The 25,768-nt window shown below is 39.5% G+C and overlaps 1 protein-coding gene across 5 annotated transcripts in view; it reads left to right on the top strand.

The window, feature by feature from the left end:
* LOC137257812 (uncharacterized) overlaps positions 1 to 20,451 on the top strand; it is a 57,637-nt gene extending 37,186 nt beyond the window's left edge. For 4 of the 5 annotated variants that reach the window (XM_067795259.1, XM_067795261.1, XM_067795262.1 and 1 more), the window contains exons 6-14: positions 144 to 337; positions 1,192 to 1,354; positions 1,693 to 1,722; positions 2,349 to 2,504; positions 2,863 to 3,066; positions 6,243 to 6,359; positions 15,764 to 15,967; positions 16,267 to 16,376; positions 18,284 to 19,258. In XM_067795259.1, coding sequence (XP_067651360.1) covers positions 144 to 337; positions 1,192 to 1,354; positions 1,693 to 1,722; positions 2,349 to 2,504; positions 2,863 to 3,066; positions 6,243 to 6,359; positions 15,764 to 15,967; positions 16,267 to 16,376; positions 18,284 to 19,168 — 2,063 coding nt within the window. In that variant the 3' untranslated portion in view covers positions 19,169 to 19,258. Of the gene's footprint in view, positions 1 to 143; positions 338 to 1,191; positions 1,355 to 1,692; positions 1,723 to 2,348; positions 2,505 to 2,862; positions 3,067 to 6,242; positions 6,360 to 15,763; positions 15,968 to 16,266; positions 16,377 to 18,283 lie in introns of all 5 variants that reach the window. The other variant, XM_067795260.1, reaches the window with a different exon arrangement.
* The last annotated feature ends 5,317 nt before the right edge of the window (positions 20,452 to 25,768 follow it).

Raw genomic sequence — 25,768 nt, 5'->3', positions numbered from 1 at the left:
AAAATGCCCAGAAAAACGTGTGTTTCAAAATTAACTGAGTAGCTCATTTGAGTTTGCTATAGCCGTAATTTACTACGTAAGATAGCATCAGATTCTTATCTTTTCACTGATGTTAGTTTGATCTCTGAGTCTCTTGGTTTCAGAAAAGAAGAAAAATATTCGTGGGTCAGCCTATGACCCGCCCTCAGATCCAAAATACATCACGTCACCAGCTTTCCCCAACTTCTATACAGAGAATGATGAAGTGTACATCTACCAGTTCACAGCTGTCAACAGCGATGAGTACATTGTACTGAACTTTGACGATTGGAACATGTCTCCTAGGTCTATCTTATGGGTGAGTTGATGTGTAGGTGGGGATCTTGTAGGTGAGTTGATGTGTAGGTGGGTGGGGATCTTGTGGGTGAGTTGATGTGTAGGTGGGGATCTTGTAGGTGAGTTGATGTGTAGGTGGGGATCTTGTGGGTGAGTTGATGTGTAGGTGGGTGGGGATCTTGTGGGTGAGTTGATGTGTAGGTGGGGATCTTGTGGGTGAGTTGATGTGTAGGTGGGGATCTTGTGGGTGAGTTGATGTGAAGGTGGGTGGGGATCTTGTGGGTGAGTTGATGTGTAGGTGGGGATCTTGTGGGTGAGTTGATGTGTAGGTGGGGATCTTGTAGGTGAGTTGATGTGTAGGTGGGTGGGGATCTTGTGGGTGAGTTGATGTGTAGGTGGGGATCTTGTAGGTGAGTTGATGTGTAGGTGGGTGGGGATCTTGTGGGTGAGTTGATGTGTAGGTGGGGATCTTGTAGGTGAGTTGATGTGTAGGTGGGTGGGGATCTTGTGGGTGAGTTGATGTGTAGGTGGGGATCTTGTAGGTGAGTTGATGTGTAGGTGGGTGGGGATCTTGTGGGTGAGTTGATGTGTAGGTGGGGATCTTGTGGGTGAGTTGATGTGTAGGTGGGTGGGGATCTTGTGGGTGAGTTGATGTGTAGGTGGGGATCTTATGGGTGAGTTGATGTGTAGGTGGGTGGGGATCTTGTGGGTGAGTTGATGTGTAGGTGGGTGGGGATCTTATGGGTGAGTTGATGTGTAGGTGGGGATTTTGTGGGTGTCAGTGGAGGGATGGGTGTGTGGTCTGACCTGAAGGTGTTGAAGTATGGGTGGTTAATCTTTTTACTTGACAAGAATGTCTGTCGTTTCTGTTTTCAGTTTCTGAAAAGCGACATTGTTGGCCCAATCTATGGATCCAGCAGTCGCCCAGTGGTTGTGTCAGATGGTCCTGAGCTCACTGTCAAGTTCAGAACTGGGACACAGCTAAACTCAGCTAATCGCAACTTTCTTGGCTTTAAGGCCACCTATTCTTTTGAAAACAGTGAGTACATGACAACTTTTTGTGTGGGGGTGTTGATATCGCCTGTACAGTGATGTCTTTCCATTTGAAAACAAAATAAAGCATGTTTTTCTGTTAACCTGTATAATTGACATTCAGAAGTTGGTAAGTATTAAGAAAGTAAGATACTTTATGGATAACAACTTCTTTATCATATTATCGTATGTATTTATTAAAGTATTTTTTCTGTTAACAAATATTATGTGAAAACATTAGGACCTGGTTACCAGGTTGCTAGGAGATGCAGGCTGAGAAGGGCAAAGGGATATAACTCTAGTTCACTTGAAGAATAAGTCTGACATGGATTTCTTATATTTCAGATCGGCGGCACACAGAGAGGCCTATCACAGGTTTGTGTAGTGGTATAAAAGCTGTTTGCAAGTTTTCAAAGAAGGGTTTTTATTGAAAATTTGATTTTTTGAGCTTTCTTATCAAATCCCAGCTTCAAGATAGTTTCTGTTGCACGAATACCAGCTACTTCTTATTCAACTCCAAAGTTTGTTTTGTAAATTTGTACCACCCACCTTGTGATTTTGAAGACTGATTACCTGATGATCAAGCAGATAATGAATTCATTGTGCAGAGTTACTTCCCTTTGGTGTGCAGGATACCTTGATTGTCTGTTTGCCCTGACTATGTTCCAAGGTTTTCCACACCAAAGTAGAAAATATCAGTTTCACTTTAGGCTTGCCTTGTACATAATGCAGATGTGATTGCGCTAATTAGGATGCTGTTCAAAGTAACATTAAGACAACTTGCACAAATACATTTTTTGTCATTTGTGATACTTTCTGGTTGTAGGAGTAGTAAGGTGTACTAGTAATTAAATCGTTCATTGAGATTGATTCCGAAATGTGTACACTGTGAACATCTGGTGAGCCCTGGTGTGGTATTTCTGGATTATTGCTAAAAATGGCATACAACTAAACTCACTCCTTTTATGATTGTATATGTTTATTTCTCTACTTCTATCCAGACTGTGGAGGATTCTTGAAGAACAAGGAAGGAGGCGTGGTGACCTTTAACCCTGTAATGAGCACCAATGAGTACTACGACTGTATATGGGTGATCCAACGCCACTCGGAGTATAGCATGGTCCAAGTCAAAATTGTGGAATATGACAGTTCACCAAGTGAGTGATCTCAGTCATACACACCTATACAATGAAACAAAGGCAGTACAGGCTAACCTACTGGTTAAAGTGGTCGCATGTCACACCAAAGGCCTAGGTTCAATTCCCGACAAGGGTAGAATGTGTGAAGCCCATTTCTGATTTCCACTGCTGGAATATTGCCCCAAACAGCAAAACCACATGATCAGTCAATCATTCTCTCACGCTCAACAAACTATGGAAGTCAGGTTTCAGCCATTGCTGAACAAAGCTTGGTTGACATCCCTTCATTACAACATTTCACCTGTTTTATTTAAAAAAAGCCTGATTATTTTCATATCTTCTGAAAGTGATCTTAATTTCCTCAAACTGTTTTCAGTGTACTACCCACAACAGCGGGACCGAGTGGAGATTCGAGGCGGACTTACCTCCCTTGGTGGGCAGGAAGCGCTGGTGAAGTATGAGAACCTGGATCGCTACAAGAACCATGGCTTTGTAAACAGCAGCGGGTTCTATATACGGCTTCAGGGACGGTACCAGAACGCCCGTGACTTTGTACTGGCCTACTCTTCGTACAGCTATGGTGAGTCAACTCAATGCATAATTGTTGTGACGAACACTCGGGACTTGTTGGGTGAAATCATAAGACTGTCCATTATGTGCATTCTGTGCCCAAATTTCCCTCTTTCTAAAATGTTAAAAATTGTTTTCTCGCTTTTAGGACAAACACCATTGTGTGAAAGTTGAAGAATCTTACTAAGTAAGACTAAGCTGATTTTCGACACAACCAAAAAATAATGCACAAACAAAGCATACAAAGGGACCAAACTTTAAATTGAGACAAACATAAGTTTGATACATCAAAGTTTGATGCAAACGTGACTCTATTGGTATTAGGGCTGTGACAATGTATCAAACTAACAAAGCATAGCAATTGTTGAGTCTCTAGTAGCAATTAATTGATGGTGGCATTGAAAAAATGTTGATGTAGTATTTTTGACTATCGATAGTTTAGTAATTGACTTCCCTTGATGATTGCACAGCACAATATGCAAGATGTTTGGGTGGAGAGTTACAGCTTCACTGAGTTTATGTCTTAAAGGAGAATACTAACGTAAAACTAGTTTTTGATATATAGAAAAGGGCATCCTAAAGATCACTTTCCATATCAAAATGTCTCAAAAAGTTTGTAAAATTGCAGTAAAACCCTGAAAAACGAACTGGGATTTCCGCTTATTACGGAAACACCCGTGTCACGTGACATGACGTCCAATGTGACTATAGCCGGTGGCATCCTCTTTGGTTGTATACCAAATACCAGCTGATTTTACATCGTGCAGCAGAAACTACCAATGGAGATGAATAAAAAAGAATCCATCGAAATGGAGGCACCAATTTGATTAATTTCAATTCAATTTATTTATTCGGTAGTTTGGCCATGTGACCCAAAGTACAGTTGATTGTGACGACATAACCGTAACACGTGACAGGAAGAACATATGTACATCTCCATGAAAAGGAAAATTCATGTTTCATGAAAGTAGCGACAGAAGTTATGGTTTGGGTATTTTATGAACCGAGAACAGACTTTTGAAATTGATACTGTGTAATTATTTTGTTCCGAGATGCTCATACCTTTCACATACAAATAATATGCATGGTACTCATCTTCGAGAACTCCTAGATTATTACAACATACATACATAGTGCATACAAGGAGTGCTTTCATTAGTATAGTGTTCTCAATAAATTAACTTTAACCTAAGGCAATGCAATACATAATTTACAAAATGCACATGGTGTTATTACTTAGTACTGTAAGGTTTTATTTCATGCTGTAATTCTAAAGCCGAGTAATTCCTTAAAATTGTGGATGTACAAAGAGCGTCATGCCAAATTTGGGAATATATATCACAGATTCTTTATGCAAAAGTGCTGTTACACATTTGTATTTTTCCTGCATCTTTCTCTTTCCGAACATATGAAACACCAGTTGTGAAAAATATGTGGCAGACATCTGAAACCCATGTATGCTTACTAGTTTCATCAAGCTTTTATAGGAATAGATAGCACTGGTGAGGAAGGAGGTGTGATTCCATTCTTAATATTTCAAACCAAAACTTTATAACATACCTTTGAGTAGAAACGTGCGCGTATCTACCACACCAGCCCAACATGGCCTTATTTGACTGATTTTACATTCAACTGTGAAGGAAATATGCTTAATAATCTATACATGGAGCAAATTACTTTCAATTTTAACATCTTGACCAGTTGATGTCAACATCGGAAAACTCAGGAACACAGACTAGTAAGTTCGTCAGGTTGTGTTTATTTCGTAAGTGGGGGTGGCACATACCCATGATACAGCTACCATAGCACAGATATTTGTTGAGTACAGAGAGCTTGAAATGATGACTAACAATTATGATAAATGTATTTATACAAGAATAACCTCTTTTACAAGATAAATGAGTTAGAAATGTTTATCTAAGAGGGACATCTTTGAATAACATTTCTCTTTTCGTAAGTGCGTCATATAAACAACTGTCAAATAATCGGTTTTATCGGTTCAGTTATATTGTTAAGGTGCCAATTGTCATATATATACTATATTCATGAAGAACTAATTAATCTGTTTAAACAGATGAATTACATAAATGATGGTATTACAGTTCAACTCACAGAGATGTTTTCATTGTACTTTAATATAGTGTGTTATGGCAATAGTGGGTTGCTATAGAATGTTGTTATGGCAATAGTTGTTTCACCATCAATAGTCACCCCGAATCAGTATTTTGAAATGTAGCTTCAGGACATTTAACATTTGTTTTGTCAAAGTTGTAAAAGTATTGTCCTTGGGCTTTATTCCTATCTGAAGCTAAAGAAGCATGACATGGCTGATTGTTCAAAGCAGCAATAAGCAAGTTACTGTAGGAAATGAGACACTGAAATACTGAAGTAAAACTGAATTTCACTCACATGAATAAATTTAAGTAGCAGGCTGTATTTTTTATTGTGGACATGGTTCATTAATGTTTCCAATAATATATATCATTAATATTCCCCATTTTCCAAGATATTGTCAGGAAACTCTGTTATGTGTAACGGTTGGTGATTGCTGGGTGTAGACCAAGGGAGATAACCATGGTTAATGGAGGACATTTTCTTACCTTTGCTTGCATACTGCATTCTTTTAATTTGTATTATAAGGACATTATAAGTATATTGGTCTATTGAGGTACTTTCTTTCTTAATAAATTGTATAATTATTTCTTATTGCTTGGCATGTCAGGTGATTTCAAATTGTGGTTGTTAAGTGTTTGACATTATCCACTTGCCAGATACCTTCAAAATGTTTCTGCAATTTCAGACTGCATGTCCATTTGGATAAAAAGTGAATTCTCAATTACCTCCCTTATACGTATATACACTTGCATCTACACCATCCCAGTTTCAATGATGGCAGTTTTTGCCTTTTATCGGTCGTTATCACCAACATTTTGTTTTATTCTATTCATACACTTCAAATCATTCATTAGTCTTTTCTGATTGTTTCTGAATTCAACATTTGGAATTATGCAAAATATTGTGACAGTTACAGCAAATACAACCCTATGTATTGCAGTATGTTGTAATAAACTTGAACCTTCAATACTCATTACTGGTATTCAGTGCTGTTGAGGTTGTACAGTCGATATGTAAATTTTATGGAAAATATTATGAAATGTACAGATATTGTTATCATCTCTAATGCAGGCGCATGTCGACCCCGTGACTTCAAGTGTTTCAATGGCCGCTGCATCTCCGACGACCTCACGTGTGACAGCTATGACCACTGTGGCGACAACTCAGATGAAAGGTCCACTCTCTGTGGTAGGCAGTTTTTAAAACGTCTTAGAATCCTGTGTTGACGACCTCTTGGACTAAAGGTCCACTCTCTGTGGTAGGCAGTTTTAAAACGTCTTAGAATCCTGTGTTGACGACCTCTTGGACTAAAGGTCCACTCTCTGTGGTAGGCAGTTTTAAAACGTCTTAGAATCCTGTGTTGACGACCTCTTGGACTAAAGGTCCACTCTCTGTGGTAGGCAGTTTTAAAACGTCTTAGAATCCTGTGTTGACGACCTCTTGGACTAAAGGTCCACTCTCTGTGGTAGGCAGTTTTTAAAACGTCTTAGTATCCTGTGTTGACGACCTCTTGGACTAAAGGTCCACTCTCTGTGGTAGGCAGTTTTTAAAACGTCTTAGTATCCTGTGTTGACGACCTCTTGGACTAAAGGTCCACTCTCTGTGGTAGGCAGTTTTTAAAACGTCTTAGTATCCTGTGTTGACGACCTCTTGGACTAAAGGTCCACTCTCTGTGGTAGGCAGTTTTTAAAACGTCTTAGTATCCTGTGTTGATGACCTCTTGGACTAAAGGTCCACTCTCTGTGGTAGGCAGTTTTAAAACGTCTTAGTATCCTGTGTTGACGACCTCTTGGACTAAAGGTCCACTCTCTGTGGTAGGCAGTTTTACAAACGTCTTAGTATCCTGTGTTGACGACCTCTGGGACTAAAGGTCCACTCTCTGTGGTAGGCAGTTTTAAAACGTCTTAGAATCCTGTGTTGACGACCTCTTGGACTAAAGGTCCACTCTCTGTGGTAGGCAGTTTTTAAAACGTCTTAGTATCCTGTGTTGACAACCTCTTGGACTAAAGGTCCACTCTCTGTGGTAGGCAGTTTTTAAAACGTCTTAGAATCCTGTGTTGACGACCTCTTGGACTAAAGGTCCACTCTCTGTGGTAGGCAGTTTTTAAAACGTCTTAGAATCCTGTGTTGACGACCGCTTGGACTAAAGGTCCACTCTCTGTGGTAGGCAGTTTTTAAAACGTCTTAGAATCCTGTGTTGACGACCTCTTGGACTAAAGGTCCACTCTCTGTGGTAGGCAGTTTTTAAAACGTCTTAGTATCCTGTGTTGACGACCTCTTGGACTAAAGGTCCACTCTCTGTGGTAGGCAGTTTTAAAACGTCTTAGAATCCTGTGTTGACGACCTCTTGGACTAAAGGTCCACTCTCTGTGGTAGGCAGTTTTAAAACGTCTTAGAATCCTGTGTTGACGACCTCTTGGACTAAAGGTCCACTCTCTGTGGTAGGCAGTTTTTAAAACGTCTTAGTATCCTGTGTTGACGACCTCTTGGACTAAAGGTCCACTCTCTGTGGTAGGCAGTTTTTAAAACGTCTTAGAATCCTGTGTTGACGACCTCTTGGACTAAAGGTCCACTCTCTGTGGTAGGCAGTTTTAAAACGTCTTAGAATCCTGTGTTGACGACCTCTTGGACTAAAGGTCCACTCTCTGTGGTAGGCAGTTTTTAAAACGTCTTAGTATCCTGTGTTGACGACCTCTTGGACTAAAGGTCCACTCTCTGTGGTAGGCAGTTTTTAAAACGTCTTAGTATCCTGTGTTGACGACCTCTTGGACTAAAGGTCCACTCTCTGTGGTAGGCAGTTTTTAAAACGTCTTAGTATCCTGTGTTGACGACCTCTTGGACTAAAGGTCCACTCTCTGTGGTAGGCAGTTTTTAAAACGTCTTAGTATCCTGTGTTGATGACCTCTTGGACTAAAGGTCCACTCTCTGTGGTAGGCAGTTTTAAAACGTCTTAGTATCCTGTGTTGACGACCTCTTGGACTAAAGGTCCACTCTCTGTGGTAGGCAGTTTTACAAACGTCTTAGTATCCTGTGTTGACGACCTCTGGGACTAAAGGTCCACTCTCTGTGGTAGGCAGTTTTAAAACGTCTTAGAATCCTGTGTTGACGACCTCTTGGACTAAAGGTCCACTCTCTGTGGTAGGCAGTTTTTAAAACGTCTTAGTATCCTGTGTTGACAACCTCTTGGACTAAAGGTCCACTCTCTGTGGTAGGCAGTTTTTAAAACGTCTTAGAATCCTGTGTTGACGACCTCTTGGACTAAAGGTCCACTCTCTGTGGTAGGCAGTTTTTAAAACGTCTTAGAATCCTGTGTTGACGACCGCTTGGACTAAAGGTCCACTCTCTGTGGTAGGCAGTTTTTAAAACGTCTTAGAATCCTGTGTTGACGACCTCTTGGACTAAAGGTCCACTCTCTGTGGTAGGCAGTTTTTAAAACGTCTTAGTATCCTGTGTTGACGACCTCTTGGACTAAAGGTCCACTCTCTGTGGTAGGCAGTTTTAAAACGTCTTAGAATCCTGTGTTGACGACCTCTTGGACTAAAGGTCCACTCTCTGTGGTAGGCAGTTTTAAAACGTCTTAGAATCCTGTGTTGACGACCTCTTGGACTAAAGGTCCACTCTCTGTGGTAGGCAGTTTTTAAAACGTCTTAGTATCCTGTGTTGACGACCTCTTGGACTAAAGGTCCACTCTCTGTGGTAGGCAGTTTTTAAAACGTCTTAGAATCCTGTGTTGACGACCTCTTGGACTAAAGGTCCACTCTCTGTGGTAGGCAGTTTTTAAAACGTCTTAGAATCCTGTGTTGACGACCTCTTGGACTAAAGGTCCACTCTCTGTGGTAGGCAGTTTTTAAAACGTCTTAGAATCCTGTGTTGACGACCTCTTGGACTAAAGGTCCACTCTCTGTGGTAGGCAGTTTTTAAAACGTCTTAGTATCCTGTGTTGACAACCTCTTGGACTAAAGGTCCACTCTCTGTGGTAGGCAGTTTTTAAAACGTCTTAGTATCCTGTGTTGACGACCTCTTGGACTAAAGGTCCACTCTCTGTGGTAGGCAGTTTTTAAAACGTCTTAGTATCCTGTGTTGACAACCTCTTGGACTAAAGGTCCACTCTCTGTGGTAGGCAGTTTTTAAAACGTCTTAGAATCCTGTGTTGACGACCTCTTGGACTAAAGGTCCACTCTCTGTGGTAGGCAGTTTTTAAAACGTCTTAGTATCCTGTGTTGACAGCCTCTTGGACTAAAGGTACTCTCTGTGTGGTAGGCACCTTGACAGCATCTTAGTATCCTGTTCTGACATCTTGGACAAGAGCCTCTCTCTCTGTGATAGGCAGTATCACAACATCTGAGTATCCTATGTTACCTTGGACTAAAGTTTCTCTCTGTGAGGTAGGCACTTTGACAACACCTTAGAATCCAGTGACAACAACTTGGACAAAGGTCCTCTCACTGTAATAAGGAGTTTGACAACATCTTAGTATCCTGTGTTGACAACGTAGACAAGCAGTCGTCTCTCCGTAGTAGGCACATCATCTTAAGTGACATAACTATGACTCCCTTCAAGTGTAGCTGTGTCCAGAGATGTTGGCACCAGAACCAGACCAGTTGCTCATTGTCCCCCGCTGCAAGGCGTAATGGGGGACTATGTTTTCAGCAGCATCCGTACATATGTATGTTCCGATTCTTGGAATCACATTAACTATTGTACCCAATGACTTCAAGGTCACCATGACCACATTTCAAACTCTTGTAAATGTTATGTCTCATGAAACTTTGCATCCAGTTTTAGTCTGCTTCTTTAGCTGAAGAATATGTCACTTCTTACAAATTTGGCGTCAGGCATTAATATCATGGATATGAGGTACCCAGGCAGAATTTCTGGACCAGTCTCAGCCCTATTACACACTGATACTGACAGTGGATGAGTGCACCTGCATCTGTACATTCAAATCTACTATCTTCCTGAAAGACGTAGGAGAACATTCTGAGAAGTGACCATAACTAAAACCTGTATCACACAATAGGTAACTTTCTATGTGACCAAATGATAAAAACAAGTACATATGTTTTATTTAATGCTTCTCTAGCAGCAGGGGCCATGTTAGTGGCAAACACCTGCTATTGTTAACATTGCCATGGACAACACACATGCTGGCAGCATTCATGAAAAGGAGGCTCATATTTTTGTTTTTGGATATTTGTGGTCATTGACCACATAATAATTTTGTTAAAAATATTCCCATAAATAGTTAGTGATGGTATTAAAACCATCGAAACCTGTCTGCGCATAGCGGGCATGTTTTTCAGCAATGACAAGTGAATTGCTCTGTACCTGGACTCCCTGTTTCACTCACTTTGCTGTGGTAAACATCAAACAGAGGTCTGGCAAGCTCCACCCAATGCATAGACCAGCATGCACTCGATGTCTGTGTCTTCCTGGTATATAACTAGTCAGTCTGCAAATATAGATAGTTGTTTGCAACTAGTATCTACATGCTTAGTCTGGTATCGAGCAGAACTTATTCATGGATATACGCCCCTGTCGTTAGGAAAGTAGTCTTGTGCCTGGATTTAATGCTGCCAACATGGCAGGGTATGAGTTTCCTGATTCTAGCTCTGTGATAGGAAACAACAGACCGACATTCTGGGGCACATCCACATCTGCACCGTGGACACTGCCTCCAACTACAACACAAGGTTTTTCTTATTTTAATCATTGTTCTACTCAGTGTGTTTTGACAAGTAATAACCTCTACTGCTTTCAAGATTTTGGATTGAAGAATAGGTAACTTCTGTGTCATGTAACCAGTTCCAAGGAAAGTTATATTTTGTGATTACTGGCTGTAACTATGAATGTAGTATTATTTTAACACACTTGCATTTTCGTCAATGACTGGAGCTCAGAAAGTAGTATTATAATTATTATATACATCATGGTCATTGTCTGTAGATAGGGAAGTATTATTCAGAATGCATCTTGGTAATGAACTCTAGCTAGGAAAGTCAACTATATTTAACAGGATGCATCAAGATTTGGCTGTAACTTGGAAACTGGCATGATTTTACTAGAAAGCATCATGATCATTGGCTGTGGCTAGGAAATTAAAATGTAATGTTTTAGAACACATCATGAGTATTAGCTGTGGCTCGGAAAGTAGTATCATGTTTTAAGAACGCATGCTCATTAATTTTTGCTAGAAAAAGAGTGTCATATTTTGAAAGTGTATCATGATCATTAGCTTTAGTGAAATAAGTAGTATCATGTTTGTAGAACATATCATGATCATTAGCTGTGGCTAGGAAAGTAGTATCATTTTTATTAAACACGTCATGATCATTAGCTTTAGTGAAACAAGTAGTATCATGTTTGTAGAACATATCATGATCATTAGCTGTGGCTAGGAAAGTAGTATCATTTTTATTAAACACGTCATGATCATTAGCTTTAGTGAAACAAGTAGTATCATGTTTGTAGAACATATCATGATCATTAGCTGTTGCTAGGAAAGTAGTATCATCTTTTAGGATGTATCATAATCATTAACTTTTGCTAGGAAAGTAGCATCACTTGTGTAGAAGGCATCATGACCATTAGCTATGGCTAGGAACACGTCATGATCATTAGCTTTAGTGAAACAAGTAGTATCATGTTTGAGGAACATATCATGATCATTAGCTGTGGCTAGGAAAGTAGTATCATCTTTTAGGATGTATCATAATCATTAACGTTTGCTAGGAAAGTAGCATCACTTGTGTAGAAGGCATCATGACCATTAGCTATGGCTAGGAAAGTAGTATCGTTTTAGAACACTTCATGATCAATAGCTTTCCCTTGGAATGTAGTATGATTTTTTCAGAACAGATCATGATCATTAGCTGTGGCTAAAACATTAGCCAGGGATTGATCAGGACATGCTCAGAGCCTAACCTCTGGCCCCATGTCTGCAACCAGTGTCTGTAATTATACATTTCTCACTGACTGCATTTATAGTTATAATTAATGTGTGTTTAATTGATCAGTGTGATCAATATAGACAAGGCTGATTATTCTTTGGATTCAGTATTAGCACACCTTTATAATTAGAAAAGTATCACTTTTTAAGAAACATATTGAAAATCTGAACAAAATGTTTCCCTGTTTGACTGCATATTGCACTAAACTTGAAATCATAGATAAATACCTTCTGATACGTGACATTTGAATCACTGGCTGTACTAAGGAAGGTGATATTTTGTAACACTTTGTTACAACTGCCTATTTATTGTAGCTATTATGTTATGACATCAAGTACTGTAGGTAATTGCTGTCAACATGTATTCCTAAGTTGTTTCACACAAACCAATAAGTTGATCTTCAAGTACACTTTCTTTGACTGCACTGTATTTGGAGACAGTGAAGTAGTTTGTTTAGGGTTTGGCAACACAGTAGTGGTTGTTTGTTGTTTGGAAACACTCTTCTGCTAACAGTCATCTTGGCGCTACATGTGTTGGAACTGCCATTGTTTGACATGGACCCACAGTTGTCAGCCCTATTGGGCTGTAATACTTACAGCAGGGTAGTCCTCTATCTCTTTGGGGTAGCGTCCTGGTTAAAGTGTTTGATTACCCACATACGTGCAAAGCCTTTTCTGGTGTCCCCAGATATTGCCAATATTTCTAAAAGTGGAATAAAACTACACTCACTCACTCACTCACTCACTCACTCACTCAAGTTAAGGACTTGTATGATGTTTTTTTCTGTCATGACTGGAATATGAAGGTATCAAGTGGTTCTTAACTTCTTTCAAATAGTATAACACTTTTCACTGGGGGAAACTAACAAAGTGCAACATTTTCTGATGAATAAAAGAATTGATTAACATTAGTAACGGACTAATTCCTTGCTCTATGTGAATGCTCATTGTTCTAATTTGTTATTTACCAGGTCAAGATATATTCTCAGCTCTCTGAAGGGCTGAAAGATTTACAATCATAGTGTCATCTGAACACAGTAACTTGATACCCGGAACATATGCACGTGTCGATACAATGTTTATAGCCCGTACATAATGCCTAGGTGTAAGTTACAAAAGTCACTTCGTCATGGCCCAAAGCTGTGGTTGTATGTAGGGGATTATCAGTCATAATGTTAAATATAGTTACAGATATTCTTAAGAAAAAAGGATGTGTTCAGATATGTAATATTCTTCATACTTTTGCGTCCTGCACTTCTGTAAATAGAAATAACTAATGTTTACGTAACAACAATTAAGTGTGAAACTGTTGAAAAAATAAATAAAAGTAGTGAAAATGTGGTTGAGATGTGGCACAATCCCGTATTAACACGTCTTGGCTTACTTTTGTTATGATTTTTCATTATGTACAGTCCTTTCCTGTCCTCACCACAAACACAACCTTGTTATTTTTGATCACCACAGTGGACAAAACCGCCCTGGATGGGGCCAATAGAGAACACGTTTCCTCAACTTCATCTCATATTTCCTACTTCGCCCAACTCACCCGACTCCGAAACCGTCCAGCTGTGACACAGTTGCAGGAAATGTTTGACATAACTTCTCTCGAGGCAAAAACTAGAACTGTAAACCACGCAAAACATGTGCGCGACTTTGAAGACCACCTTCTGTATTGACTCAGAGTTCAAACACACCTTGTTGACTTGCCATGTCATAGGTGAGGGGTCACAAGTCTGTAGAGGTCATGCTACGACTCCCTTGTTTAAGGACATTGTTGGCTGTTGTCTGTCAACAGCTCACAGGGAAATAAAGATAGTTTTTCGAGGAAAATAAGGAAATGATAACATGAGGTCCTTGGAGTAGGGCTGTCAGGACCACTGAGTTAACATCGGGGATCCCGGTTACTTCATCGTTTACTGTTCTCTGGGAAGTTAGGACATTAGTTGTGTCTTACTTTTGGGGACAATGTGAGCTGTGTTGTCTGTCATTTGGATTGATGGTGATAGCATCTGTTGTGAGGCTGCAAGATGTCTAACATCCTTCCTTATCCCCCTATTGATAGAGGTAAGTGAGGGGAGTGTCATCTTCAGGCAGTTTGATGATCAGTGTCTGTTGCTTGTAACTGCAATGTCTCACACCCTCCCTTATACCTCAAGCTGTTTCTCAGAGCATATGGGTAGCCTAGTGGTTACAGTGTTTGTTTGTCATGTCACAGACCTAGGTTCAATTCTCCTCATAGGGACAATGAGTGAAGCCCATTTCTGGTGACCCTTACCTTGATATTGCTGGATTATTGCTGGAATCAGCATAAAACCAAATTCACTTACCCAAGCAGTTTCTGTCTGATTACGAGTGTCGGTTGCTTGTAGCTGCTAGACGTGCAGCATTCTCAGATGTTTATGTATATGTTCATGCCGAGAGGTAACAACCCTCTGTTGTTAAGATATCAAGCAAGACACATAGGTCATGAGTAAACAATTATTCCATGCAATTAAAGCAGAGTTTCTATAGTCGTAGAACTATCTCCCATGTTTATCACATCTTAAGTCTAAATGCCATTTAATGAAGCTGTTATAATGTCATGAGGTTCAGCTCTTTGCATCTAAAACCATACTTTTTCAGAAAAAAAGGTTTTCAATGTGTGATGATAATATTTATAGGTATGGTAGAAGATTAATGCCTAGAGGGACTTTTCTGTGTGGAAAAGTGTGTGAAGTCCATTTCAGGTGTTTCTTGCAGTGGTATTGCTGGAGTAATCCAAGAGCAGCGTAGCACTCACTCACTCACTCACTCACTCACTCACTCACTCACTCACTCACTCACTCACTCACTCACTCACTCACTCACTCACTCACTCACTCACTCACTCACTGTGTGGAGCAAAGAGCAAGATCAGGTTTAAAGTTGTGACAATATGCTACCTGAAAATCTTAGCATCTGCCGAGGCTCAGTAGATACAGTGGCACATTTGTCATAGTTTAGAGTGGCTTTGATTCTTGCAGGTGTACAACTGTAGGTTCATGCAGGATCATAGTAGATAGGGTGACCTGGATTTTGCATTTCAATGCAAGTTAGAGTACAAGGCTCAGCATGAAATTGATCCTTGAATTGTCACCATCACTGTAGTTTGTATAGGGTTTCAGAGTAAATATGAACTTTGAAGATATTTCTGAAACCACAATGTGTCCTCTGTTTTTACACATCTTTCATGTCCAGTGATGAACCTTTTTTTGTATTTGTGAAACTAAAGACATTAACACTTTTTCTAGGAATTTGGCAGAAGTTGTGTTTGCTTGTGAATATATTAAATATACTTTTGAGTGAGAGGTATGAATTGGCATCCTGGTCTGCGTCATGTAATAATACGACCGGCCAAGTCTTTAAGGAGTCATCATTTCAGTAACATAGAATCCAAATCATGTATTGCATCTGTTGAAGCAGCTTTTATAATTACTAACATTAGCCTTTGCTCTCATTCTTTAACACTGCACTAAGGTTACTCTAGTGACTTAAGATCATCTTACTGCTTTGTGGAAGGAGGCCCTGGTCAGTTGAGTGTTAGAGTTCCCATTCCCTTCTCCCATGGGAGTACACACTACAATAATAATGAGCTATAGTAGATAAGGCCCACATTTTGTTCCAGGCACCAAAGATGGAGAATACTCTCGCTACTCTTACACCATCAGCATCGGCGTCATCATCCCGATGGTCATCTCCATCTTCCTCATCGTTGTCATCTGTCTGCTGATCATCTTCATCCGCCGATGTCGTACGTTGTCCCAGCAGGCGCCACGCAATGGCCGACAGCCAATCAGCTCAGTCAGTGGGAACATGGCACGTAGAAACCGTGAGTTCTCATTAAAGTTAAATGACAAGGTTTCTTTTTTGGGCTGAAATAATTTCATTACCAGTATACAAGATATACATAACCAACAAAGCAAACTTATTCTTAGTCATGTTTTGCCAATACATTTTAGAAACAAATATATCTTATTTCTCTCAACTGATAGTATTACATTACGACACATAGGTGTCATTTTATGAGTGGAAAATATTATCAGCAATTTCTTTGGTCCAAGATGTTTGTTTGTGTATTGATGACTACCACCTTCTCCAGGTATCCAGTGTGTGTGTGTCTTGTTGCAGGACGAGGGAGAAACAGAAGCAGAATAAGAATGAACCTAACAATCCAGCAAGATGCTCCTCCTTCATACGATGAAGTCATCCAGAACACTCCTATTGGCTATCTCAACATGGTCAGTTGTCCTGGTATACTTTAGTGCTACATGGGTGGGCTTATACATGGTCAGTTGTCCTGGTGTACTTTAGTGCTGCATGGGTGGGCTTATACATGGCCTGTTGTCCTGGTGTACTTTAGTGCTGCATGGGTGGGCTTATACATGGCCTGTTGTCCTGGTATACTTTAGTGCTGCATGGGTGGGCTTATACATGGTCAGTTGTCCTGGTGTACTTTAGTGCTGCATGGGTGGGCTTATACATGGCCTGTTGTCCTGGTATACTTTAGTGCTGCATGGGTGGGCTTATACATGGTCAGTTGTCCTGGTGTACTTTAGTTCTGCATGGGTGGGCTTATACATGGTCAGTTGTCCTGGTGTACTTTAGTGCTGCATGGGTGGGCTTATACATGGTCAGTTGTCCTGGTGTACTTTAGTGCTGCATGGGTGGGCTTATACATGGTCAGTTGTCCTGGTGTACTTTAGTGCTGCATGGGTGGGCTTATACATGGTCAGTTGTCCTGGTGTACTTTAGTGCTGCATGGGTGGGCTTATACATGGCCTGTTGTCCTGGTATACTTTAGTGCTGCATGGGTGGGCTTATACATGGTCAGTTGTCCTGGTGTACTTTAGTGCTGCATGGGTGGGCTTATACATGGTCAGTTGTCCTGGTGTACTTTAGTGCTGCATGGGTGGGCTTATACATGGTCAGTTGTCCTGGTGTACTTTAGTTCTGCATGGGTGGGCTTATACATGGTCAGTTGTCCTGGTGTACTTTAGTGCTGCATGGGTGGGCTTATACATGATCAGTTGTCCTGGTGTACTTTAGTTCTGCATGGGTGGGCTTATACATGGTCAGTTGTCCTGGTGTGCTATAGTGTTTAATGTTGGGCTTATACATGGTCAGTTGTCCTGGTGTACTTTAGTGCTGCATGGGTGGGCTTATACATGGTCAGTTGTCCTGGTGTACTTTAGTGCTGCATGGGTGGGCTTATACATGGTCTGTTGTCCTGATGTACTTTAGTGCTGCATGGGTGGGCTTATACATGGTCAGTTGTCCTGGTGTGCTATAGTGTTTAATGTTGGGCTTATACCTGGTAAGTTGTCCTGGTGTACTTTAGTGTGCATGGGTGGGCTTATACATGGTCAGTTGTCCTGGTGTACTTTAGTGCTGCATGGGTGGGCTTATACATGGTCAGTTGTCCTGGTGTGCTATAGTGTTTAATGTTGGGCTTATACATGGCCTGTTGTCCTGGTGTACTTTAGTGCTGCATGGGTGGGCTTATACATGGTCAGTTGTCCTGGTGTGCTATAGTGTTTAATGTTGGGCTTATACCTGGTAAGTTGTCCTGGTGTACTTTAGTGTGCATGGGTGGACTTATACATGGTCATTTGTCCTGGAGTACTTTAGTGTGCATGGGTGGGCTTATACATGCCCTGTTGTCCTTGTGTACTTTAGTGCAGAATGGGTGGGCTTATGCATGGTACTTTTTCTTGTTACATTGGATGGTCTAGTATCTTGGTACACTTCATTTTGGAATGGATGGGCACATACATTGTCAGTGTACGTTTTAGTATTGAAGTGCAGTTTTTCTTATGATCAGGATATAGCTTTGCACAAGCCCAGTTTTCAAGGTATGCTTTTGAAAGAGGCAGTGGTCTTATTCATTGTCAGCTGTCATGCATTGATACTGAGGATAGTTTTATACATAGCATGCTTTTGTAAGTGGCAATAGGCTCATAGATAGTTGGCTGTGCATGTTGATGGATTAACACAGTAATCTTGGAATGAGATATTTACCCCATTTCACCTCACCACTCATTTACTGCCCCTTGTGAATGATGCTAATAGACGTCATTGAGAAAGTTGACATGACTAGTATACCATATATAACTTGGTCTGCCTGACTCAGTTTCTGTACTTACAGGCATTCATGTGGTCGCAGCCAGATGTCAACAATGGTCTCGTTAACCCACCCAGCTACGAAGAGGCAACCAGCCCAACCACAGACGTACCTCGACTGACAGCATCACAGAATGTACTCAACCAATCAGCAGATTCCACAAGTTCCACGGACTCACTAGAGTCCCACTCCTGCGACATTCCAAGAGCTTCGGACACATCATCGGATGGATCACAGATGGAGCGCCACCTATGCCAAGCGTCATTTTCTTCTGATTCCACAGTAGCAGAGAGAGACTGTTATCCCCCACGTGAGTCTTCTGTATCGTCTGCTCCAGTCCAGGAGGAGCCTGGTCGCATGAACCAGCAGAGATTCAGTAAGCCGGTGGATGAGTTCATTGAGTGTCCTGTCAGTTCCTCCTCACTGGGAAATAAGGACCCCAAACCACAAAGTGAAAGTGAGGCTGTGCGGGAGCAAGGTGCAGCAGCCTGCCCAGGGCAAGGTGACAGTCAAGGTCAAGAACAAAGTAGAGACAGTTTAGCTGCCAATGGGAAAGAACGGGATCACACACCCAAAAGGAAGAAGAAATCTTCAAGAAATCGATCAGAACCTGATCATCCAACAGAACCAGAGCCTCGACCGCCATCTGATCGTCCACGGCAACGAGGGAGGAGAGGCAGGCAGGCTGTCAGTAGCCATTCACCTTCCCATATGAGAGACAGTTCTACTGAGGGTAGAGAGGTTGTACTACGTGTTCCATCAACTGCCGTTGTGCCAGCTGCAAGCCCTCGAAGGCTTAGGCAGACAGAGAGGGAAGAACAAGAGCCACATGATGATCGGTTACGAGGGACGTATCTCTCGCTTTCTTTGGACACAGGTGATGGTGGTGATCCTGACATATTTGTGTGATTCTGTGATATGTCACATATGTATGTGATCTTATCTGTGCAGATGTGCATCAAATGTAATCTGTGTGAAATGGTTGTTCAAAACAGAGATCTCAACATGGAACCACACAATGGGGATGATTATGTTTGCCCAGGAGTGTGGCTGCATCGCAAGACATATCACCTTCATGTGATTTCTCTGTGATACAATCACCTTATTGTGATTTCTGCAAGCTACTTCAATTCTGTAGTAGTGTGATTTATTTGAACTGTTTTGTTGAGGTAACCACATCATCTAGGAGATTGTGATCAAAACACAGCTTCTTTTCACAAACTTTTGCAAACAAATACTGAAGCTGTTTAAATGCAGGTTGTATCAGAAACAACCCCAAGAACTGTTGAAAATCCAGCTCTGTACGCATTGAGTTTTATGTCTGAGATACGATACCTGATGCAGTTTAGTTGAAAGAGGTATGTTATATGCCAGTATGTGGTACATGGTACATCGGTACATTGCATGATCTTGCTGCCGTCTTGCCCATCTGCCTCAGATCAACAGTTTCAGGGATATGTAGAACACTCTAGTGTTGTGGAATGTGTGAGAGTTGAACAATTTATACATATCGCATGTAAATAGACGATTGTAAAGTTGTACGGTGACTACAGAAAATTCTCTCAAACTTGGAACATTCCTTCATGAGAGACTGCCACTTAGTAGACAGGATGCATGGATGTATTATGTTGGTTTCCTAGCAACAGAAACAGCATACATATTCCTTGATGTTTTCACAGATTTTATGTATATACTTTACTGTAACCAGATTAATGTTTTACAAGATACTTGTTATCGTCCTCATACATGGATATATTTACCCAAAGACTTTCATCTGCTGGTACGATCCCAAATACAGCCTATGAGCTAGATACAAGACTTCTCGAGTAATGTTTGACAGGGCTGGCACTATTATCAAAGGCTCTGAAATTCAGTATGCTTGAGCAGAGTTACTTCCCTTTGCCATGCCAGAATCCTATGATTGTTAGTTCACTTGTCCTATCAGCTTGCTGGTGGGTTTCACCAAAGAACTATCTAACACCTGCTTCATTCCTGAGTTTCTCCTAAAATATGCAGAGATGCCATGATATAGCTGAAAAACTGTTAAAGGAAGTGTCACTAAACCCCACTCACTCACTCACTGACTGACTCATTCACTCACTCACTGAGATTGATGGCTTTATTTGATCACCAGGCAGGGATGCAGGAATGTTTTTGTTCTCTCATATATTTTTATCATTTGTATTATTTAAAAACTGAAACTACTGTGACATTAGAAATATTGAAAGAACACAAGTGCAGTACTGTAGAGATGTATTCAAAAGAAACTGAGGGCCATCTAATTCTTTCATATCACCGTAGTTCACCGTAGTTCACCGTAGTTCATATGTCATGGCATGATGGAATAACTGTAGGAAATAGGAAGAATTAAGAATTTCTTCCAAGTGGTATATGATATAATTAGTGATGATATATGGTATAAACATCCTCGTACTGCCTCGTACTACCGTATAACAGTGGGGTATCTCATATGTGTGTTATAACCATCAATAATCAGTGGACCACAGTCACTGGTCTTGTTATGTGCTATACACATGGAAATTGAAATTGGATGCTGATAACATCCTCTGTAAGTTTTGCTTCTTGAATCTTTAACCTAAGATTATTTCACCTGTAGCATGCATGATTTAACTCTGTTTTTTCAATATGAAACACAAAGTTCAGATTTAATATTTTAAATTTGTTTTCTTCAATCGTTTATTTAATTTTGTTTCAAACAAAGTACTGTCAATCTGTATTGAAACTCAAGGGTTGCACAAATGACAAATACTGGCCATAGACCCGGCACTGTTGCAAAATTTTGTAGAGCTGAATTAGATTTTCCAACAAATATTTGTCATTCTTACTGATGATGTTTGAATGATTGATCCTTACCTTTACTAATCATTGGTTGTGATTGTGTACCTAATCAATAATGAAGACGAATCTGATCAACCTATGCTTCCTTGATGAGTACACATGTACCTGTATGTCCATAGTCAACCAATCAAATATTTTTAGTTGCATAACAATGTCACAAAAGCTTTATCTGGCATTACTTTTGACAAATTGTGACATAATTATAACAAGAACACATGATATTTTATAATGACTGTTCCTAAGAAATGTTGAAAAAAGGAGCATGATATTCTAACTCCCTGAAAACAGTCAGTTATCCTTTCCGTATCTTGCCATGTTAAGAACTTGAGGCCAGACCAGTTTTATTCCTTGTTTTATGGATCTGTTGGTCATATATTTTCAAGAATAAGTTTTAAAAATAAAGTTTAATTTTCTACTCTCAAAACATAAAGTGTTTTTATTGGTCAAAAATGTTAACTTACAAGACAAGTTTTTTTAGCCCCATATACACTTCATAAATTGCTAAAAGTAAAAATACTTTTTGCATTTAAAAGGAATACTACTTTGACTAATGAATTTTTAAATATTTTTTCCCTCCTGCCTTTAGTTTTTATGAAGACAAAAATGCGTAAAGCAAGAAATAAAAATGGTCTGTTCTTAGTACCTTTACCAATATGAAAATTTACAGTTATATTTATTAATTACCTACATAGAATTGTAGGTGAGTGTTCTGTAAGCTCACCACAACAGAGTTGATTTCCATACAGTGAAGACGGTGATGTTATACTGCTGTACTGAACGAAGTTGGAAGAACAATGCATCTACGTCTGGCTACCTGATGGTCTAAAACCACTAGTATTTCAGTACATAGCACCAGTTACACAATTTACATTTAGTTGTGTTTTATGTTGCAGGTATGTTTTAGTTTTGCAGTTTTGTTACTCTGCATGTGCTTTAAGTGAATTCCTGGGTGATGTTTCTCAAAGCAACCTTAGCGCTTCTGCCTTAAGGTATACGAGTGACAATCTCCTTAGTGCTAAGGCTGCTTTTTGTACTGGAACCCTGCAGGTCTTTGGTTGTTATGAAAGGGCTGGAACAATTCACTTAACGCTTGTTGTCACATGAGTATCTGATGTTGAGGTCAAGTATTAAACCATAATACCTGTCGAATGACTTATTTTACAGTATGGTGTGAGGGCTGGAACAATTCACTAAATTCTTCTTGCAATGTGTGATGTAACAAAAGTACCTGAACTCTTATTCCCAAAATGTTAATATCCCCAGAAATTCTTAACTTTGATCATGGCAAGTGTGTTAAGAATGGGCTTAAGTTCAACGGCTACAAACGATTTGAGAATAGCTAGCCAGGTGAATAACTTACTTTATGGTTAGGGTGAATAATGAGCTAGTACAATGCCCAGAATTTCTGTTCCATTGTGATATGTTGTCATATACATAGCTTATTTTAAGGTCAGTTATTAATTTCTTTCGCAGGGTGATGTGAGTAACGGATTGGAACAATTCACTAATTTCTTGCTTAATTGTGATAAACTGTCTCATGAAGTAGCTGATTATTGGGTCAAGTACTAGGATGTGATACCTGTCTAACACCATACTGAGTGAGTATGGTCGGACAAAGTTTTCAGTAATATTTCAACAGTATGAAGGTTACTCACACCCAGGCATTAATAATGAGCAAACGCTTTTACCACAAGGCCACCTCACTAAAAAATAATAATTGCTGCTTGTGTTTAGTCTGTGTTTCTTCTCAAATGTGCTGTTATACAAAGCAGTGTTTGCCTTAAAAATGACAGTTTAACATAAAACAGTTGTAGCTTACAAGGTGTACAGTTACACTTGTTACATACGTTGGCAAGTTCATTGTTGCCAGTCATGTGAATTGGGAGGGCGTTAATTTTTTTGTTGGAATTTAACCTTTGATGTTGATTATACTGTAGGGTACAACATGAAGATTATTAACAATAGAAGTTACTGGTGGACTTCTTCCAAGTGGCCCATGGGAATTCTTTTGGCTCATGTCATGAAAAGGTCATAGGTCATGAGATTGAAAAGTGCTTACAGTTTCAGAAAACAGTTTATGCAGTTACTTTTAAGTTTGGTATGTACCATTATTTGACCTTTGAAGAAATTTTCATCTGAATCAATTTCTCACAAATATGGCTTGAATATAACTGATAGCATATTTCATAATGGTCTTGTTCCACTTGGACTTGTAGTGACGTCAGAGTTACAATATAGGAAGATTTCACTCAAAAGTTTGTTTAACTCTCAAATAATGTAGTGATGAATGTATGATATAACTTGTGAAATGTCAAGGCTATCTCAGAGGGCATTGTGGTAAGATATTATGGTGTGAATGTTTTTTGACTGGAAGTACTTGGTGGTAAAATTAAGACTTTAAGCTTTTAAGAATTTCTGATGCTCATGCTTTTGATCACTGGATTGTCTGGTCCAGACTTGTTTCCTCATTGAATGCAGCATTAAACAAAGTAGAGTAGTAGTAGTCAAAGGTGCTCCTTCAGAAAGTAGCCATGGTTGAATGTGCAGTTTCAGTTTTCATGGCAAGTGTTCCTTATCTGACATCATAGTGAGGGCAACCCCTCTTATGGAAACAACATGAATAGTAACAGACTTAGTTTAATTTTATCTAGTTTTTCCTCATTTAATTTCATTTGTATGTATTGATATTTCAAAGAAAGTAGAATTAAAATATTATGTGATATACATATCTTGCTGTATTTTAGTAAATTCTGAAAAAGCATTGAAATCAAGTTTTCATGTGTTTGTAATTTAAATAATAGCATACTTTTAATATATTCAGCTTTCAAAGTTTTATCATGTGACTGGACTATTCTTTCAGGAACTTCATATTGATATGAGTACTAATCAAATGAAGTTAATGAACAATATTTTTTTTATCTTACTATGATTGGTTTATCATAATTGGTGAGCATTACAGCTAAGATATTTAAAAAATGGCTGTTCTTAAATAGTATATTTTTTGTAAATTTTAAGCCCATGGTTTTATCATCAGACTTCACTTTCATTTGTCGTGGCTCGTGACCATGACAACAGACAGCCTTACTATATTTTTTAACTTGCTTTTAACAGTTTCTGTTTTGTAGACATGTGGGCTTCAGATTTTATGTTGGCATTTAATGTTTCTTAAACATTCTGTGTCTTTGTTTACAATGGCAGATATTTTTAACATTCACACATAATTGTTATGGTGAAAAGACACAAGTCAAAGTGTTGCAGTTTCTTCTCAAGGTGGTTATTGTTGTTTTGGGTTGTTTTTCAAAAATGCTAATTTCATCAGAAAAGAAGTCTTAGAAAAGGAAATTGTGAAATAATTTCCAATAATTGCCTTGAAACAATTAAAGATTCTTGCAGCAATGCTCCCAAAGTGTTTAGTGATTTTAATATGTATTTGTGATGAATGCAGTCTTTGGGCAACTTCTCCACACTTGTCAATACGGTGTTATTTATTTTGTGAAAAGTCATCCTACTAGACATCACAGTGTTATTGCTGAATAATCAATTTTCAATCAAGACGTTTTCAATTGTACACAGAAAACATTGTTGTATTGTTTGTATTGTTAGTCCGAACATGCCTGATGCTTTGCACATGCAAACCTTGTTACTTTAATAACTGGAATAAAACAGTTTTATACAGAGGTGGTTGTTGAGTATACTCAGTTTGAAATTGGGGGGTGGGGGTGATGGGGTAGGCTAGGAGTTAAAACACTTGCTTGTGATGCTGAAGACCCGGGTTGGATTCCCTACATGGGTACAATGTGTGAAGCCGATTATTGGTGGCTCCCATTTGTGGTGTATCCTGCTGTGAGGTTGCTGGAATATTGCTACAACTTAACGCACTCAATTTAAGTTGTTTTTGAATTCCTGAGAGATTTGATCGAGGGAAATAATTTGAATCAGTTGGAAAGATTCTGTAAACTGGTTGATTTATGTGTGATCTTACACACAGAGACACTGCTCATGATATCAATCACTGGCATGTTGAGCCCAGACTCAATCATCTACAGGGCACTGTGATATAGCTGGAATATTTCTAAGCATTGAAACAAATTTCTCTAGAGACACATATAGCAATATCCAGGCAGAATAGAGGCAGTAGGGTAGCATAGTAATTACTACCAAAAACCCTGTTCAGTTCCCTGTATTGGTACAACAGGCTATTGTGGCATTGCAGGAATATAGCAAAAGGTGGCATAAACCCAAACCCAAATGCCTCCTTGCAAAAAAAGGACAACATTATTGGCTTAAACATTCCCATTGGGTCATGGTAGCTATTACCTTGTCCAGTCCATGGTGTGTTACACACTATTCTCTATACAGCATAAACTATTTATCAAAGTACCTGGTAGAAGGTTAGCTGAGAAGGATTGATTCCTTCCCCTAAAGAGCTCTTTTGAAACTCAAACAAGTTCATTTTTTTCCTCTGTATTCATACGTCTTCTTGCACGAGAAGTAAAAAAATGAGGTAAAACTGCTTGTCATTCACAGCCAGGACACATCATTAGCTTGGGATGTTGCAGGTGCTTTGCTTTAGATGAACCACTCCAACTTTAAAACAAACATGTCAAAAATTCATATTCTTTAAAGTTCAACACAAGCAAGAAGGAGCTA

This window comes from Haliotis asinina, chromosome 12, assembly GCF_037392515.1.
Source record: "Haliotis asinina isolate JCU_RB_2024 chromosome 12, JCU_Hal_asi_v2, whole genome shotgun sequence".
In the NCBI taxonomy this organism is placed as follows: domain Eukaryota; kingdom Metazoa; phylum Mollusca; class Gastropoda; order Lepetellida; family Haliotidae; genus Haliotis; species Haliotis asinina.
The sequence above is the reverse complement of the archived record's forward strand: the minus strand, read 5'-3'. Positions and strand labels throughout refer to the sequence as shown.